This window comes from Callionymus lyra, chromosome 7 (genome assembly GCF_982586985.1).
Source record: "Callionymus lyra chromosome 7, fCalLyr1.hap1.1, whole genome shotgun sequence".
Lineage (NCBI taxonomy): Eukaryota > Metazoa > Chordata > Actinopteri > Syngnathiformes > Callionymidae > Callionymus > Callionymus lyra.
In genome coordinates, this window is record NC_141824.1 from 18,350,734 (window position 1) to 18,366,217 (window position 15,484).

Below are 15,484 nucleotides of genomic sequence, written 5' to 3' on the forward strand. Positions count from 1 at the left end.
GTTGTGCCAGATCCTGGGAGCAGATAGACGCGTGTGTGTGTATTGCAGAGGTTGACAGACAGTTGTGGGTCCGGCTCCGTTGTCGTAATTGTATATGATTACACCCCCCCCCCCTTCGCGCCCCCCCTCCTTATCGTTTGGGGGCGCACAGGCTGGACGTGCATAGACTTGCGGGTGGAGGGTAGAGTCACCCGTTGGATGTGGGTTTCTTCCGGCTGAAAGAGTCTTATATCGATCAAAAGTTCAGCCCAGAACCGGGTCCAGTACACAGCTCGATTATTCTTGTGTAGTAGTCCCAGCCAGCCAGGGTCCATCGCAGACACCAAATTCATCAAACTTTTCATGGAATAATATATAATTATTATATTAATAACTATACGTAATAAAGATGACTATTTATATGATAATGCCATAAGCAAATGAGGCACGAAAACTATTCTTAGTAAAGTAAATCAACTTATTTCATATTTCTAAAACAATTAATTCATTTGAAAATGTAAATATAATAATTCTTACTCGTACAAATCTTGTTTCATGATTAAAATATACTGTATATCTTTATTTATGCTTTAAATGTGATACAAAAATTCAATGTTTCAATTAAAAATCTTTAGAGTTCAACTTTTTTCAGGGTTTTTATAATGATATTTTATTTTAATAAAAATGGCTAAATCTTATTGTTATATATAAAGATTTTTTGGGGGGGATTGGGGATCTGATTATTCGTAATTATTTCAATATCATTTAAAAATATTTATTTAAAAAAAAACCTGGACTCTGGCGACTGAAGAACTGAACACAAAGTCGCCTCAGAAGCTTGTGAAGCGTTGATGGCGGAGCAAAAAAAAAAAAAATCTAACTCATTCTTACTTCTGTATGACTCGGGTGGTTCAGTAGCGACTCGCCCGTCAGGTCGACGTCTTCACTGTTTTTTTTTGTTGTTTTAGCGGCTAATAGTTTCTTTAAGCAACAACACCTGTTGGCTCGGAATGTCAGTCGGTGACCCCGGTGGGCAGCTCCGGGTCCCCCTCTCTCTCTCTCTCCCCCTCTCTCTCTCTCTCACCCGACAGTTGACCCGGGGTGAGAGGTGGGCGTGAGCCGGCAGCTGTGAGAGTTTATTATTTCCTGCTTCTTCTCTGGCCGCAGGCCAAATATTAACGCGTTAATAATTTTGTCTCGTTCCATTTTTGACCATTTGTAATTATACTTTTATCTATTTTTTAGTTTTTAAATAATTTATACACATTTTTCTGGCATTACTATATACATAAATTGTAGCTTTGATAATAAATATATTTATTCATGTTTATTTTCCTCCGCCCTATGTTCTTTATAATTGCACTTTGTCATCCCTTGCACTTTCTTCTTTTTATTTGCTCTTTGTTCTTGTTCAAGCTTGTCTAAAGGGAAGTCCCAGCGGGCCAGGGTCCATCGCAGACACCAAATTCATCAAACTCTTTTCATGGAATAATAATTATATTATATTAATAACTAAGTGAACACCACTCTGGGTCTCAAGGGTCGCTGGAGATTTTTATATACAGTATATATTTATCGTCGCTAGAAACAGGAGTTCGGATTTGTCAAAATTTTAAACAATTTGAGGCAAAAAACAAACCAAAATAATGAATATATATCTATTTTAAGGTCATTTTTTTTTTAAGTTTCTGACCTCCAAGTTGACAACATTTGTTCACGGGATACTTTCATATTGATTATTAATTTATGATTTATTTAATATTTTTGGAGTCGACTGCTTCAAGCAAGCTGGGTTAGATTCTCTCCGTCCACCTGCTCGACAATCCAGCAGACGCAACACTGTGGAGAGCGAGAGCAAGTGTTAATAACCTGTGGAGGTCCAGAGACCCTTTACTTCCGTCCCCTCCTGTGCTCGCGCCGGAGCACCGGTGTGGATCTCACAGCTGGACGCCTCATTGTCCCCGCGACCTGGTTACCGACCAGCACCCCCGGGATCAAAGCCGGGGTCGGGATTACTCTTACAAAATGAAGGAGGGGGCGGCGCAGTGGAGGGTGTGGTGGGGGGGCGGGCGGGGGTCCTTGAAAAGCACGAAGGAATGCTTCTAATTACGAATCCTCCACTCCTCCGCCGTTGTCTCCTCGTGTGTCTTCAGGCTGAACCTGTAAGGAGGCAACATGGTGTGACAAGAGAGTGATATTAAGAGTGAGGGGGACACTCTCTCCATAGATACTCCATTAGCCAGGGACCCCCCCTCACCCCTGTGGGAGCGAGAGGGGCAGTGGTGCATTCCAGCCTCCGTGGAGACGAGTGAGAAGAGAGGTTAGGATGAAGGGATGTGGGGGGGGGGGGGCGGAGATCAAGGAGTGTGTAAAGGGGACGTGTCGGGAAGATTAGAGAGATTATCATATGGGATTCATTTGGAATCTAATAGCCCCCCGACGCCCCCTCTCACTTCCACCAGCTTCTCCTGTCGTTACTTCCGCCTCCTTTGTTGTCTCGGCTCTGGAGTTTGACGTGTTTCTTCTGTTGTGTGTGTCGCAGGTTTGCCGATCGGTTCCAGGAGAGAGTGCGGGGTCGACACTGCTGCTGGCAGGGGTCAAAGGGCACCATGGACGGTGGCCTGAGGGTCCTCCTGTCCACCGTGCTGTGTCTCAGCCAGTCGCTGCTCATCTGCTGCTCATGTAAGTTGATCGATGCTAGGGCTGTGTGTTGGCAATAATCTGGAGATAAGATGCGTATCACGATACATGTGTTACGATACGATGTATTGTGATACTGTAGGAACAACGATGTATAGTTTATTTTACACCGGCTTTTACAGCAAAGACATGAGCAAATACTTGATCTGATCAAATGTGAAAGTGCTTAGAGGAAAGTGCTTCTCAAGATATAAACGACAAATGTAAACTTATATTAACAATAAACAATGAAGTGCATTAAAAACATGGAGCAACATGCATGTCAGTGTTTAATCTATTAACTTTAAACTCTGTTTTAAAGCCAAAATGAGTCCAAACGTCAGCTTTAAAAGCTGATGTTAAACATATATTTCATCATTTTAATAATTTGATCTGATTTGACACTGTTAAAAAGTAAGTTAGTAAAGCGTTTAACGGTGTTATGACTAAACTAAAATTGTTAAATGTATTTTTGTCTCATCATCGATTGTCCTGAAGTTTGTGGAGTTTAAATTTAACGATGACGTCACACACACGGAACTCTGCGCTGACAGTCTTTGTTTAACCAGTTATTAAACACAAACTCTCTATTTATTGTACGAGACAGATTTAAATGATGAGGTTAACACTAACGTTTGTTATTGTTTACATTCCTGCGTCGACTGAGAGTTTCTCTCGTCTCTTTAACTGCAAAGTTAACTGATTTGTTTTGTTTTTCTTGTTTCTTCGATCTGCTCATGTTCTTAGTCCTGACGCGTTTTTAAATGTTTTATAAAGTTAGTGGTGTTGAATCTTTTAGCGAGATTTCTCCTCCTCCAGACCTCCGCTCAGATCTTCACTGCTGTGAACCGCTGCTGCATGACATCAGCGCAAAAACATACATTTCTTAAAATGATTCATTTCTTAAAAATATCGATACAGTGCTATTGAATATTGATACAGTATCGTGAATAAAAATATTGCGTTGTATCGTTATATCGATATGTTCTTACACCCCTAATCAATATGTCGACGTAAGGCTCATAACTTGTTGCACAATTCTTGAAATTCTTGACTTGCTTCTTTAAAAACAAGAATCAAAACTTGAAAAAAAAATGGTCAAAATAGTGTCATCAGACTGGTTGAATTGAATTAAATTATTTATTTATTGCAAGGTTGAATTTGTTTAGTATTTAAACAAAATGTTTTTAAAAAAAACGTTGGTCTGAACGAAAGAATTAATTATTTCAAATAAAGTTTGATTTTCTAATTACAATAATTAAAAAAATTAATTCTAACTTGAATATTTTTTCATTCCTAGCCTTTTAAATTCAATAATAATAATATAACAATGTTGCAGCTGATTCTAAAGCAACACTATTTTCTGTTGTTCTACCTACACTATTCGATATAATTTAAAAGGCTATGAATAAAAATATTGAATTTAGAAAATGAATTATAGGAATTAGAATTCATCAAATGTTTGTAAAAAAATAATAATTTAATATTCAAATTATTTAAGTAAATTATTTTTTAAATCTGTTAAAATAAAATACAAATATATAAAAATTCTTGAAATTAATTATACAAAAATAAATTCTAAAAAAACAGATTTAAGTAAATGTGATTTAAAAATATATATATATTGGAAATGTTAAATTTAACCATTCAATATTTTGAGGTCACTGATACACTTATAGAAGTAATTCCACAATAATTCTTCTTAAGAGTTTTTAAGTGTATTTTCCCCTCTCTCCAGCTCTTTATCCCGTCTTCCGTACGGAGCCGTCCTCTCTGGTCCAGAGTCCCGGTTCCACGGCCCACCTGCGCTGCTCGGTCAGCCCCTCGTCGGCGACCATCTCATGGCGCTTTAACGGCCTCCCCTTGAACCCCGGCACCCTCCCTGCCGTCGACCTCTCTAGAAGTTCCCTCGCCATCTCCTCCCTCTCGCCCCGGCATGCCGGGATCTACCAGTGCGTGGCCCGATCCCAGCGAGGTCCGGCCGTGGCCAGCCGCCTCGCACGCGTGGAGGTCGCGGGTACGTGAACCCTGGGAGTTCAGCTCGTCGCTGCAGGAACTCGTGAACAAACCGGTTCTCATCACTGTTGTGTTTGCAGAAATATGGGAATATAAAGACGGCAGGAGGAAGTCGTTGTCCGTGCAGGAAGGAAGCTCGGCCGTGATCGAGTGTCCTCTGCCGCCCAGTCGTCCTCCTGCTCTCCCTCGACTCCGAGTCCGAGGAGAGAGACTAGAAGCTTCTACAGGTACGAGAGAACGACAAGGACACTGAACTGTAGAATTAAAGAAGGGATTCTGATCTCAGGATTATTTTAACATCTGTTGGTGCGACTTGACTTCGTTAGCGTTCTTCATAGTGTAGCTAGCTTGCGCTGAACAACGGTATCATCACGGTGTCCCTGCTAGAGTATCATAACAAGCTAGTATTGGTTAGCATAGCGGTTAGCTCACTGGTTAGAAACTATGATTATTGAGTTGGAATCTGTTGGTTAAATATCAATCTTTCAATCTAACAGAAGTTTAGTTTCTCCAGTCAAAGAGCAGCTTCGATCTGGAGACTTCTTTTTATGTTAAACGCCATTCAGAAGTAGGAAATAAACTTTCAAATTAAAAGCACTGAATCAGTTGCGTCTTCCTTGTAATCCTTTTCCCTGTAATGTTTTAAATCGACCTTATTTATTCTTTAATTATTTTTTTTAAAATCATTATGTTGAGGTCATCATCATTCCATGTAGTTAGAGATTTTCACATATTTAATAGGTTTCAGATCATTTAAAACGTGTGTTTAAGATGAGATAAATCAATACTTAGTTCCATCCATGACTGCCATCGATCTCTTACTATCCCACAGATATATCATAATATTTATATGGGAAAAAAAATATTTGGAGGTGCAGATTCTATTTTTCTATTGCTTATTTAGTGTTTTAAATTTCATTATTTTATTCTGTACCAACACCACAAAAAATCCTATGTTGTGTTCACAACACATTCAGAATCAGAAACTTTTATTGCCAATGTCTAATAGATGTCATTGTCAAAGACAAGAGATTTATGATGCTTTAAGTCAGTAGTTATCCCAAGTTATGATCAATGACTTCTAGAAGATGTGAACTACTATCTCACAAAGTGTAATATTTCAATCTCAATAGAATCTCCCGGGAATTAAAAATGAAATCATCATATTTGACTCAAATCACATGGTCAAAGACAACACGTTTTAGGAAATCACATTAAAAAAGGCCATGAATTGTTGGTCAATTTAACAAAGTTTGCCACTTTGTTGCTGCTACAGAAATCTCTTAACATTAACTATATTGATAAAGGTACAGATCAGCTGGAAGCTACATGTTAGCTACGTTTGCGTTGATGATTTGCTGGAGGTAGTTTATATCTTGAGTCAATTCCAGCTCAATTGTTTTCAATGCTACGTTAACATTTCGATCCGAGAATGAATAAAAATGTGGTTTGTTTTCTCCATATTTCCAGGTGATTATTTGGTTCTTCCCTCCGGGAACCTCCAAATTCTCTCCGTGTCCACGAAACATCAGGGAATGTACAAGTGCGGCGCCTACAATCCTGTCACCGGTGAAGCGGTGGTGCAGCCACACGGAACCAAACTCACCGTCACAAGTGAGTCACACGACATCTTGACACAAGTGATGGTGTCATGAAGCTTCATGAAGCAGCGTCACTATTGTCAGAGTCCACTAGTTGGCGGTCTCTGCACTATTTTCCTTTTGTTTTGAACAACTGTTCTAATGAATCATCTTATCATTTTTAAACTGGTGGCGCCACCTACTGACCTCTAAACAACAGGACACTGCTTCATGAAGCTTCATCATCAGATTCTTGTCCAAACACTCTCCTAATCATTCTCATCTTCCTCAGATTCCGATTCCCGCTCACCTCTGCGCATCATCTACCCCAGCGCCGCCGTCACGTTGACGCCCCAGCAGTCGCACCCGCTCACACTCGAGTGCGTCGCGTCCGGAAGTCCTTCCGAGACGACGGCCCGATGGTTCAAGGACGGCGTCGAGATCAAAAACAATCCGTCGCACAAACGCCAGCTCAACAATAATCTGGTCATCGGCAGCGTGGCGAGCGGCGACGGCGGTACTTACCACTGCACGGTCGAGACGCCGGATGAGACGGCGGTCAGCGCCAACTACACCGTCACCGTCCACGGTGAGACGCCCGCACGTCAACCTTCGGTCTACGGCCGCACGCTAACTCACGCCTATCTCACAGAGTCCGTGACCTTCGTGGAGGATCTGGAGGACCAGCAGGCGTCGGCCGGTTCCACCGTGAGGTTCACCTGCGGCGCCACGGGACGCCCCTCCCCCAACATCACCTGGCTGTTCAACGCCGACCCCGTCGTCTCCTCGCAGCACTTCCACGTCTCTGGACCGTCGCTCGAGATCAGGGACGTGGCGAAGAAGGACGTGGGCGTGTATCAGTGTCTCGTGGACAACGTGATCGGCTCGGCCCAGTCGGCCGCTCTGCTGACGCTGCGTTCAGGTGGGTCTCGTGGATAGCATCATGCTAACAGTAAGCATCTGTAGAATGAAGTAGTTTCGCTGAATATACAGTATATATACTGTATATATATATATATACAGTATATATAGGCCACATTATATTCTGAGACTGTTGTGAGTGGTCCGGCCACAGGAAAAAACAAACAAATAAATGACAAATATAATAAAGATAAAAGATCAAATACTTTATTCAAAATTGGCAAATATATATATATATATATATATATATATATAATATCAGTAATCATGCAAGAACCCTTGAAAAAAATAAGCAAAATCTTAATTTTTATTGTTTCATTTATAAACGTTTGAATGATAGATTCTCAATTTTATATCAAGAAATGTATTTATATTTTAATAGGAAAAAATGTTTAAAAGGCCTTACTTTACACTCCCCTCTCTTCTCTTCCGCTCCCCCCACTTTACCCTCTTTCTTCATCCCCCTGTCTCTCACCCCCTCCCCAGTCACATTGAGTCTGGTTCTGCATAAGGTTTCTGCTCACCTCTGTCAAGCATTGTGAATCAAAGGGACCTGTTTTTTTCCTTCTTTTACAGTGTTTTTGAAACTGTATGCGTCTCAAGATAACTTTGACTCTTTCATTAATTTAACTATGTATTAGAAAAAAAAGAAAGATAAAAATGAAAAAATGTGAAGTTTTCATCAAAAAAATCAATGATGGATGAAGTTAAATAAAGTAATAACATTAGAAACATTACTACATTTCCATAGCTTCTGTCTGAGGGCCACATAAATAAAGGGCCACATCTTTGCCCAGGTCAGTTGTAAAGGAACATGTCCTTCGGATGTGGAAGCCCTCGGTCGCCTCCTCACGCAGGAGCCGGACCGGGGCAGAAAGCGTGCAGAACCGGCCGCAGCTCCGATTCTCTCCGGTATTTTAATGGTCAGCGTGTGGAATGTGCGGCAGCTGGCCGCAGTCCCGGGATCAGGTTTTGGGTTACCGGGCTCTGAAGCTTGTTTGTATAACAAAGTGAACCAACCCCAGAACCAGGCCACTGTGGATCCATCTCAGCCCAGTCACGTTTACAATCTTCACGTTTTACAATAAAAGCTGATATCGAGCGTGAGCCGCTCCACTTGGCGCTGGTACCACGACGGATCTCACCGGGCCGGGGAAGGATTGTTGAGTCTGTGGTTCTGAATAGACCAGGGCTGGACAATTCAATTTCCTCAGACGCCACATTTTATACAGTGACTGTTGTGAGAGGCCGTCTAGCAAAAAATGAAGGAGCAAAAAGCCTAAATATAGTGAATACACTTTAAAAACACAAATAAAAAAATCCTTATTTTATTGCAAATTATACAAGATTTTAGTTTTTATTAATCTGATATAAAATGACTTTTTAAAGAATATTTTTTATAACTCAGTTAAAACTTTTTGTCAGGCAACAAATACTTACAAATATTACAAAAACTAAGGAAAAAGGTCCTCAAACAAAAGCCCACTGGTCATATTACACTTGAACTTCTAACCAACAATAAGAATAAACAAAAAATAAGCTTAATAATCCAGCCTGTGTAATGTAGGTTTTGGTATCAGCTGCTTTCTTTCTAAAATGTATTTATTTTTTATGATTTTTATTTTATCCTTCACAGATACCACCGGCGTGACTGACACTCCATCGCTTCACCCAATGCAGAGCGACGAAGGTCACGACCTCTTCCTGACAGAGGAGGCCGTGGACCACGCACCGGTCGACCTGCCGACGGAACGAGCCAGCGAGCGCCCCGTCCCCGAGGCCCCCATCATCACCAGCCCGCCACAGACGCACAAACCAGACGTGTACGACCTGGAGTGGCGCGCGGGTCGAGATGGAGGGAGTCCCATCAACGCCTACTTTGTCAAGTACCGTAAGGTGGACGAGATGGGAACGGTGGTGGGCAGCTGGTCCACGGTTCGAGTCCCCGGCAGCGAGAGGACCCTCCGCCTGTCCGAGCTGGAACCGTCCAGCCTCTACGAGGTCCTGATGGTGGCCCGGAGTTCTGACGGAGAAGGTCAACCGGCCATGCTCACGTTCCGTACCGGCAAAGGTCAGACACGTTTATTGATCAATAGATTTCATTGATAAACGTAACTTTATTTATACAGGATTAAATATATTCCTTTGTTTGTTTCCTAGTGAGGAAATGACAGCAGCAAGTTCACAGTAGAAACAGAAATAGAACAATAACATGAATGAATAAATGATAATAAACGTTAATACTGTTAAAACAATCTTTATTTATTTGTTTTATATTTAAGATATGAATTATGTAAGCCACACTTTTAAAACTTTAAGTTAAACAGATGTTTTAAAATTAAAGTTTGTATAATATTTTAGGATATAATATATATATAAAAAAAGTTTGAACTAGATATTAATATAACAAATTCAGCTTGAAGATGCACTATGACATATTTTTATGTATTGCAAATCAATGAAGTTAAATAAAATATATATATATACAGTATATATATATATATACACAGTATATATATATATATATATATATACAGTATATATATATATATATATATATATATACTGTATATATATATTTACTGTATGTATTTATTATTGAAATATAATCAGCCATAAGTTAAAAATAAATAAATAAACTGTTGTATTTTTATATGGATTTAATTGTTTATTAAATATATGTTTATTATATATTATATAACATTTATTTTGTGATTATCTTTTTCTCCACAAAACTCCCATTAACATTTTTAATTTAAATATAATTAATGTGTTCAATAAAAATGAATTGATTCAAATTGAAAAATAAACCAGAATTCAAATTAATATTACAAAATGTAATTTAATTACATTTATTGAATTTCGTTATACTAATTTTAATTTTGGTTCATCTTTCAATTTGAATGAATTCATTTTATATAGATACATGGATACATAGATATATATATGTATACTGTATAGACATGTAGATAATTACATATATAATTAAAGATTTCAATTTTTCCAAAATCAATAATAATGTATCTGTTCATGCTTTAATATAAATAAGAATAAAAGTTTTTGTTAAGGTACCTATTCAGTTATTTTGTTAACACCTTATTAGTTATTTTTATAAAACAGATATTTCTATGTTTTCTGTTCTTTTTCTTATCTCCTGCTTTCTTTGGCTTTCCAGAAAAGACCATCTTGACAAACAAGAACCCCTCCAAGCCGCCCGTCGTCCCGCTGCCTCCTAAAATTCCAGAAGACAAAACCCCCAACACTCACTTCGGTGTCATCATCCACGACCGAGGTAGGAACAGTTCCTCAACTAACTATGGATGTGAATTTTTTTATAGTAGTAAAGTTGAAAAAATACCTGAATATGTTTGGTCTCATCAATCTTCATGTCATTTCACCATCATAAGAAACTTTTCTTCTTAATTCAAAGACAAAGTAAACCACGAAATATTGAGTTGACTAATTTATACGTTTGATTGGTTCAAGTTTTTTCTTAAATTAGTATTTTGACGAATAAAAAGCAAACATTGTAAAGAACGACAGAGATCAGGTGTTGGACTGTAGCTTCTATCTTAAGAACTAATGGCTTTGGATGTTGACCATCTGCTGCTACTAACAAACATAAAACATGGCCGTACACCTGTTGCCATGGTGACCAGTGCGTTGTTGTGGTGATTCTGTTTCTGTTATGAAAGTTGCTATAAACATTAAGTGTGTGTCGGTGTGATTGTGTGTGTGTGTGTGTGTGTGTGTGTGGGTCTCTGCTGGACTCACCTCAGTCTTTCCACTAACCCCCTCTCCTCCATCTCTCTCTCCTGCGCTCTAACTGTGGCTCAGCGCAGTAAGTAAACGTCACGGCATGATGCGATCTTAGCCTCTGTTAGCTCGCTTTCCTTCAGCGTCTCCCGTCTTTTTCGTCAAACAGTTCCCGAGGCCCCGGACCGGCCCACCATCTACATGGCCACGGAGAGCTCCGTGTACGTCACCTGGATCCCCAGGGCAAACGGAGGCTCGCCCGTCACGGCGTTCCGCGTGGAGTACCGGCGCGGGCGCAGCGCCGAGTGGGTCGTGGCAGCCGATAACATCTCGCCCCTGAAGCTCTCGGTGGAAGTTCGCAATCTAGAGCCAGGTCGGGAGAAAATAAATGCCTCCGAAGTGTCGTCGTACCTGACGCTGAAGACGCCTCATGGCTCAACTCTTTTTTTTTTTTTTTCTTCTTAGGCTCCACCTACAGGTTCCGCGTGGCAGCCATGAACATGTACGGCGAGAGTCCACACAGTATTCCCTCAAAACCATACCAGGTACCGCAGGCCAGCTCGCGTATGGCCGACCGCCCGGTTGTCGGACCTCACATCTCATCCACGGACGCCATCAGTGACACGCAGATCATGCTGCGCTGGACAGTAAGAAGACGTTTAACACTTGTGTATTCTGCTCATCAAATTATTTTAGAATATCTTATTCAAATACAAAAAAACACTTTTGATCAGTACTGATAATAAAACATGTCATAGGAAAGAGAAGTGTTAGCCACAGACTACTTGTTTCGCTAGCAGCGTTAGGTTTCGATCAATGAAGAACAATTGTCAGTTTTTTTAAATCTTTACGATACAATTTAAGGTAGAATCTTCACAAATACACACAAAATACATTCTTTTTTTTATTTTCTATTTTATTATTGTGCTTATTTAACTTTTTATTTATGAATTATAGTTTTTGTTATTATTTTTAGGATATATACTGTATGTCTTAATATTATGTTTGAATAGTTTATGATTGTTTTGTGAACTGCTGTGAAAAACAAATTTTTTCCTATAAATACTTGACTTATCTTAGATTATCTCATTTTAAATGTAAGGTAAGGCAAGGCAAGGTAGAACTTTATTGAAATTGTTTTTTCCAATAGCCACAGCAAATACATCATTTTTTCATAGAAATAAATCAAAATAAAATAAGAACAAGAATAAAGAGAAATAAAGAGAAAGAACAAGATGTGCAGTTGCTAAAAATGCTAAGTCACTGCTGCAGTTTTATTTGGATAATTTCAAAGCAGTGAGTTACAACTAAAAAGAAAAACAACAAAAACATAGCATGGAAAGCTAACTGCTAACTTTCATATGAACGTCCGTCATTGTTACGTTTATTTCAAAGTATAAAAAAAAATAAGCTAAAACGTGCTAACTGCGCGACAAAGACATCGTTGAAGCCGCAGGTGTAAATGGCTAAAGCTAACGTTAGCTTCCCTCCGCAGTACAGCCCGTCGAGCAACAACAACACTCCCATCCAGGGCTTCTACATCTACTACCGGCCCACGGACAGCGACAACGACAGCGACTACAAGAAGGACGTGGTGGAAGGTGAGTCGACTTCGGGATCCTCGATCCTTCATCTGGTGTCGTCCAGAAGACGGCCAGAAATGTGTTTCAAATAAATGGCCTGCCACTAACGGTCCAAGTGAAACTGGAGATGGCGGGGGATGGGGGAGGGCAGGTTAGCCCCGCTGGAATGCTAACAGCGCACTTTTGAAGAAAGCCAGGTCCGATGTTGTTTAGGGAGTTTATAATGTTGGCGTGAGAATTAAGTTCCACAGCAAACTGAGTCTAAATCAAACAAGGTGATCAGGAAAAAAAAACCTTTTTACCAAGCAGCTGAGATATATGAGGCGGGAATAAGTGGAAGACAAAGAGGAATTGAACGACCTGATCCGATTATCAATAACAAACTCACTCTTTAATTAACCCTTGAGTCACAAATCGACTTTTCTAATGACTCAGTTGCACAGGAGCAGGAAACATCAGACATCAGACGATGACTCTTTCTAGTCCATGACTCACTCGTATGTGGACTTTGAGCTCCGGTATGTTTTAAAAGGTGTGTAGCTATACTCCTTCTTCCTCTTAAAATCTCACCTTTTAAGTCGTAAAAGTCAGGAGCAGCGTGCGACAAAGTCACAGAATGCAGGCTGAAAGATGTTTTAATAAAACTATCGGAGGCACTCAAAACAAACTGATATAGTTTATAAAAGTTGAAATAATGATTATTAAAACAAATGTAAACCGTTAAAAGGACGAAAACTCGGCATAATGTGAACAATAAAAGGTGTTTTTTATTATAACCAGCAGTGAGTTTCTACTTTCCAGCTGCTGTAGTGAACATGCAGGTCGCAAGTTATACACGTAGAGATGAATTACCGTTACTGGGGAGAACGTAAAACCACAGCTGACCTCTGATGTGTGTGTGGAGCCTCGCCAGCACAAACACCAGGCGTCCATATATGGAGCTGCGAGCGAGCGAAACAATAGTCAGCGAAGTGAGAGGTGGAGACGGGGAAGAAAAAAATAAAATGGCAGACAAATCTTTGAGGTCAGGAAGTGATGGTTCTCTCTCTCTCTGTTTAGGAATCAAACACTGGCACATGATCGCTCACCTGCAGCCCGAGACCTCGTACGACATCAAGATGCAGTGCTACAACGGCGGCGGCGAGAGCGACTACAGCAACGTCATGATCTGTGAGACCAAAGGTGAGGAGGAGGCAGCCAAGCGAGCTAAAGCTACAGCTAGCGTAACTCCGAGTCCAAACTGTAGGGAATCTTATCCGATCTCTCCTGCAGCCCGTCAGTCCCAGGGGTCTCCCAGCCAGTACCCGGTGACCCCGCCCGGACCCCACCCTCCGGAGTCCCAGGGCACCCCCGGGGGAACGCTGTACCTCATCGTGGGCATCGTCCTGGTGGTGATGGTGCTCATCCTGCTGGCCTTCATCGCCATGTGTCTGCGGAGGAACAGGCAGCAGAACAACATGCACAGTGAGTCACAGGAACTAACTGGTGATGGATCTGATGAAGCTTCAAGAAGCAGTGTCGCTATCTTCAGAGTCCACTAGATGGCGGTCTCTGCACTATTTTCCTTTTGTTTTGAACAACTGTTCTAATGAAACATCAATTTTAAACTCATGGCGCCACCTACTGACCTCTAAACAACATGACACTGCTTCATGAAGCTTTATTACCAGCTGTTACACCAGGTCATTAATTTGTTCATCACATAAACTTTAAATTAACCAGAGAGCTTACACTTACATTTTCATTAGTAGTTCAACATATAACTTGTTTACACTTGTGTTATCCCAGGGTCAAGGTGACCCGAAGGCCCGAAAAACAAATGTGTTTGACCCCCGAGATAACACAAGGGTTAAGGATCTCCCTTTTCCTCTTTTCTTTTATTTGTCATATTTATGGGTTAAAAAAAATGTTTTTGTAGTTTTACAGATTCCTGAATGAAATTTATACAAAATGAAATATTTTCCTATGGCATAGTCACACAATTTTGTAATTTTATGTAATTTGAAATGTAAAAATCATTAAAAATATATATATACTGTCACTTTATTTAAATATATATATATATATATATATATATATATATTTAAATAAAGTGAATTCAAAATCTCATTCAATTGGAAGATTCAATTTGAATTTCCTTTTATTTATTTATAAGTTTTCCTAACTTATTAAAGCGCTCTTTATTTTCCCCTTCCTTCTTTTATCTTGAGGGCCCCATATAACATTTGCTGTATATAACGTGGCCCCCCGGAGAAATTAAAATTGGCCAAACCTGGACTACAGTGAACCCCCATGATGCCTTTTTCACACTTCTCTGTTTAGCTGGTTGGCACTACAATACTTAAATGCTATGTCGTCCATGTTAACTTCAGTGATTGGTTGGCTGGGCGGCAAAGCATTATAGCATCTAATATTGGTTTGAAAATTTCTATTACATGTTATTAATTCAAACAAATGAATTGGTCACTTCTACCGCTGACATTCTGTCGTCCTCACCCTCTTTCGTCTCGCTGTGTCTCAGAGTACGACCCCCCCGGTTACCTGTACCAGCCCGCCGACATGAACGGCCACGTCCTGGAGTACAACGCCATGAACGGCGGGGTCCACGGCGGCTACGGTCACGGCGGCTCGATGGTCCCTCAGGGCTGCCACCACCTCCACCATAAGCTGCCCAACGGCATGACGCTGCTCAACGGCTCCAACGGGCTGTTCTCGCCGCCGGCCCACCCTCACGGGCACGAGCGCGAGCACCAGCACCACCATCACAACGTGAGTTTCCATTTCCAGGCGGGGGGTGGTTAAGGTGGGTCGTGGTGGTGGGTTGAGCTAACTGTGGTGTCTTCAGGGAGGAGGCTTGTACTCGCCGCTGCCGCAGAGTGAGACGTCCGACTGCATGAGCTGCCAGAACCACTGCAACAACAACCGGTGAGACCACACTCCGCAGAAACCCATCGGCCATTTTCTTGTCTG

General features: G+C 40.8%; 1 protein-coding gene across 1 annotated transcript in view; it reads left to right on the forward strand.

The window, feature by feature from the left end:
• Positions 1-15,484, forward strand: part of cdon (cell adhesion associated, oncogene regulated) — a 32,885-nt gene that overhangs the window by 14,113 nt on the left and 3,288 nt on the right. Inside the window, exons 2-16 of the mRNA XM_087795941.1 lie at positions 2,522-2,661; positions 4,397-4,675; positions 4,755-4,901; positions 6,145-6,288; positions 6,547-6,843; positions 6,907-7,176; positions 8,812-9,246; positions 10,351-10,467; positions 11,101-11,304; positions 11,397-11,578; positions 12,427-12,532; positions 13,574-13,696; positions 13,787-13,978; positions 15,036-15,283; positions 15,360-15,439. Coding sequence (XP_087652067.1) covers positions 2,589-2,661; positions 4,397-4,675; positions 4,755-4,901; positions 6,145-6,288; positions 6,547-6,843; positions 6,907-7,176; positions 8,812-9,246; positions 10,351-10,467; positions 11,101-11,304; positions 11,397-11,578; positions 12,427-12,532; positions 13,574-13,696; positions 13,787-13,978; positions 15,036-15,283; positions 15,360-15,439 — 2,897 coding nt within the window. The 5' untranslated portion in view covers positions 2,522-2,588. The remainder of the gene's footprint in view (positions 1-2,521; positions 2,662-4,396; positions 4,676-4,754; positions 4,902-6,144; positions 6,289-6,546; positions 6,844-6,906; positions 7,177-8,811; positions 9,247-10,350; positions 10,468-11,100; positions 11,305-11,396; positions 11,579-12,426; positions 12,533-13,573; positions 13,697-13,786; positions 13,979-15,035; positions 15,284-15,359; positions 15,440-15,484) is intronic.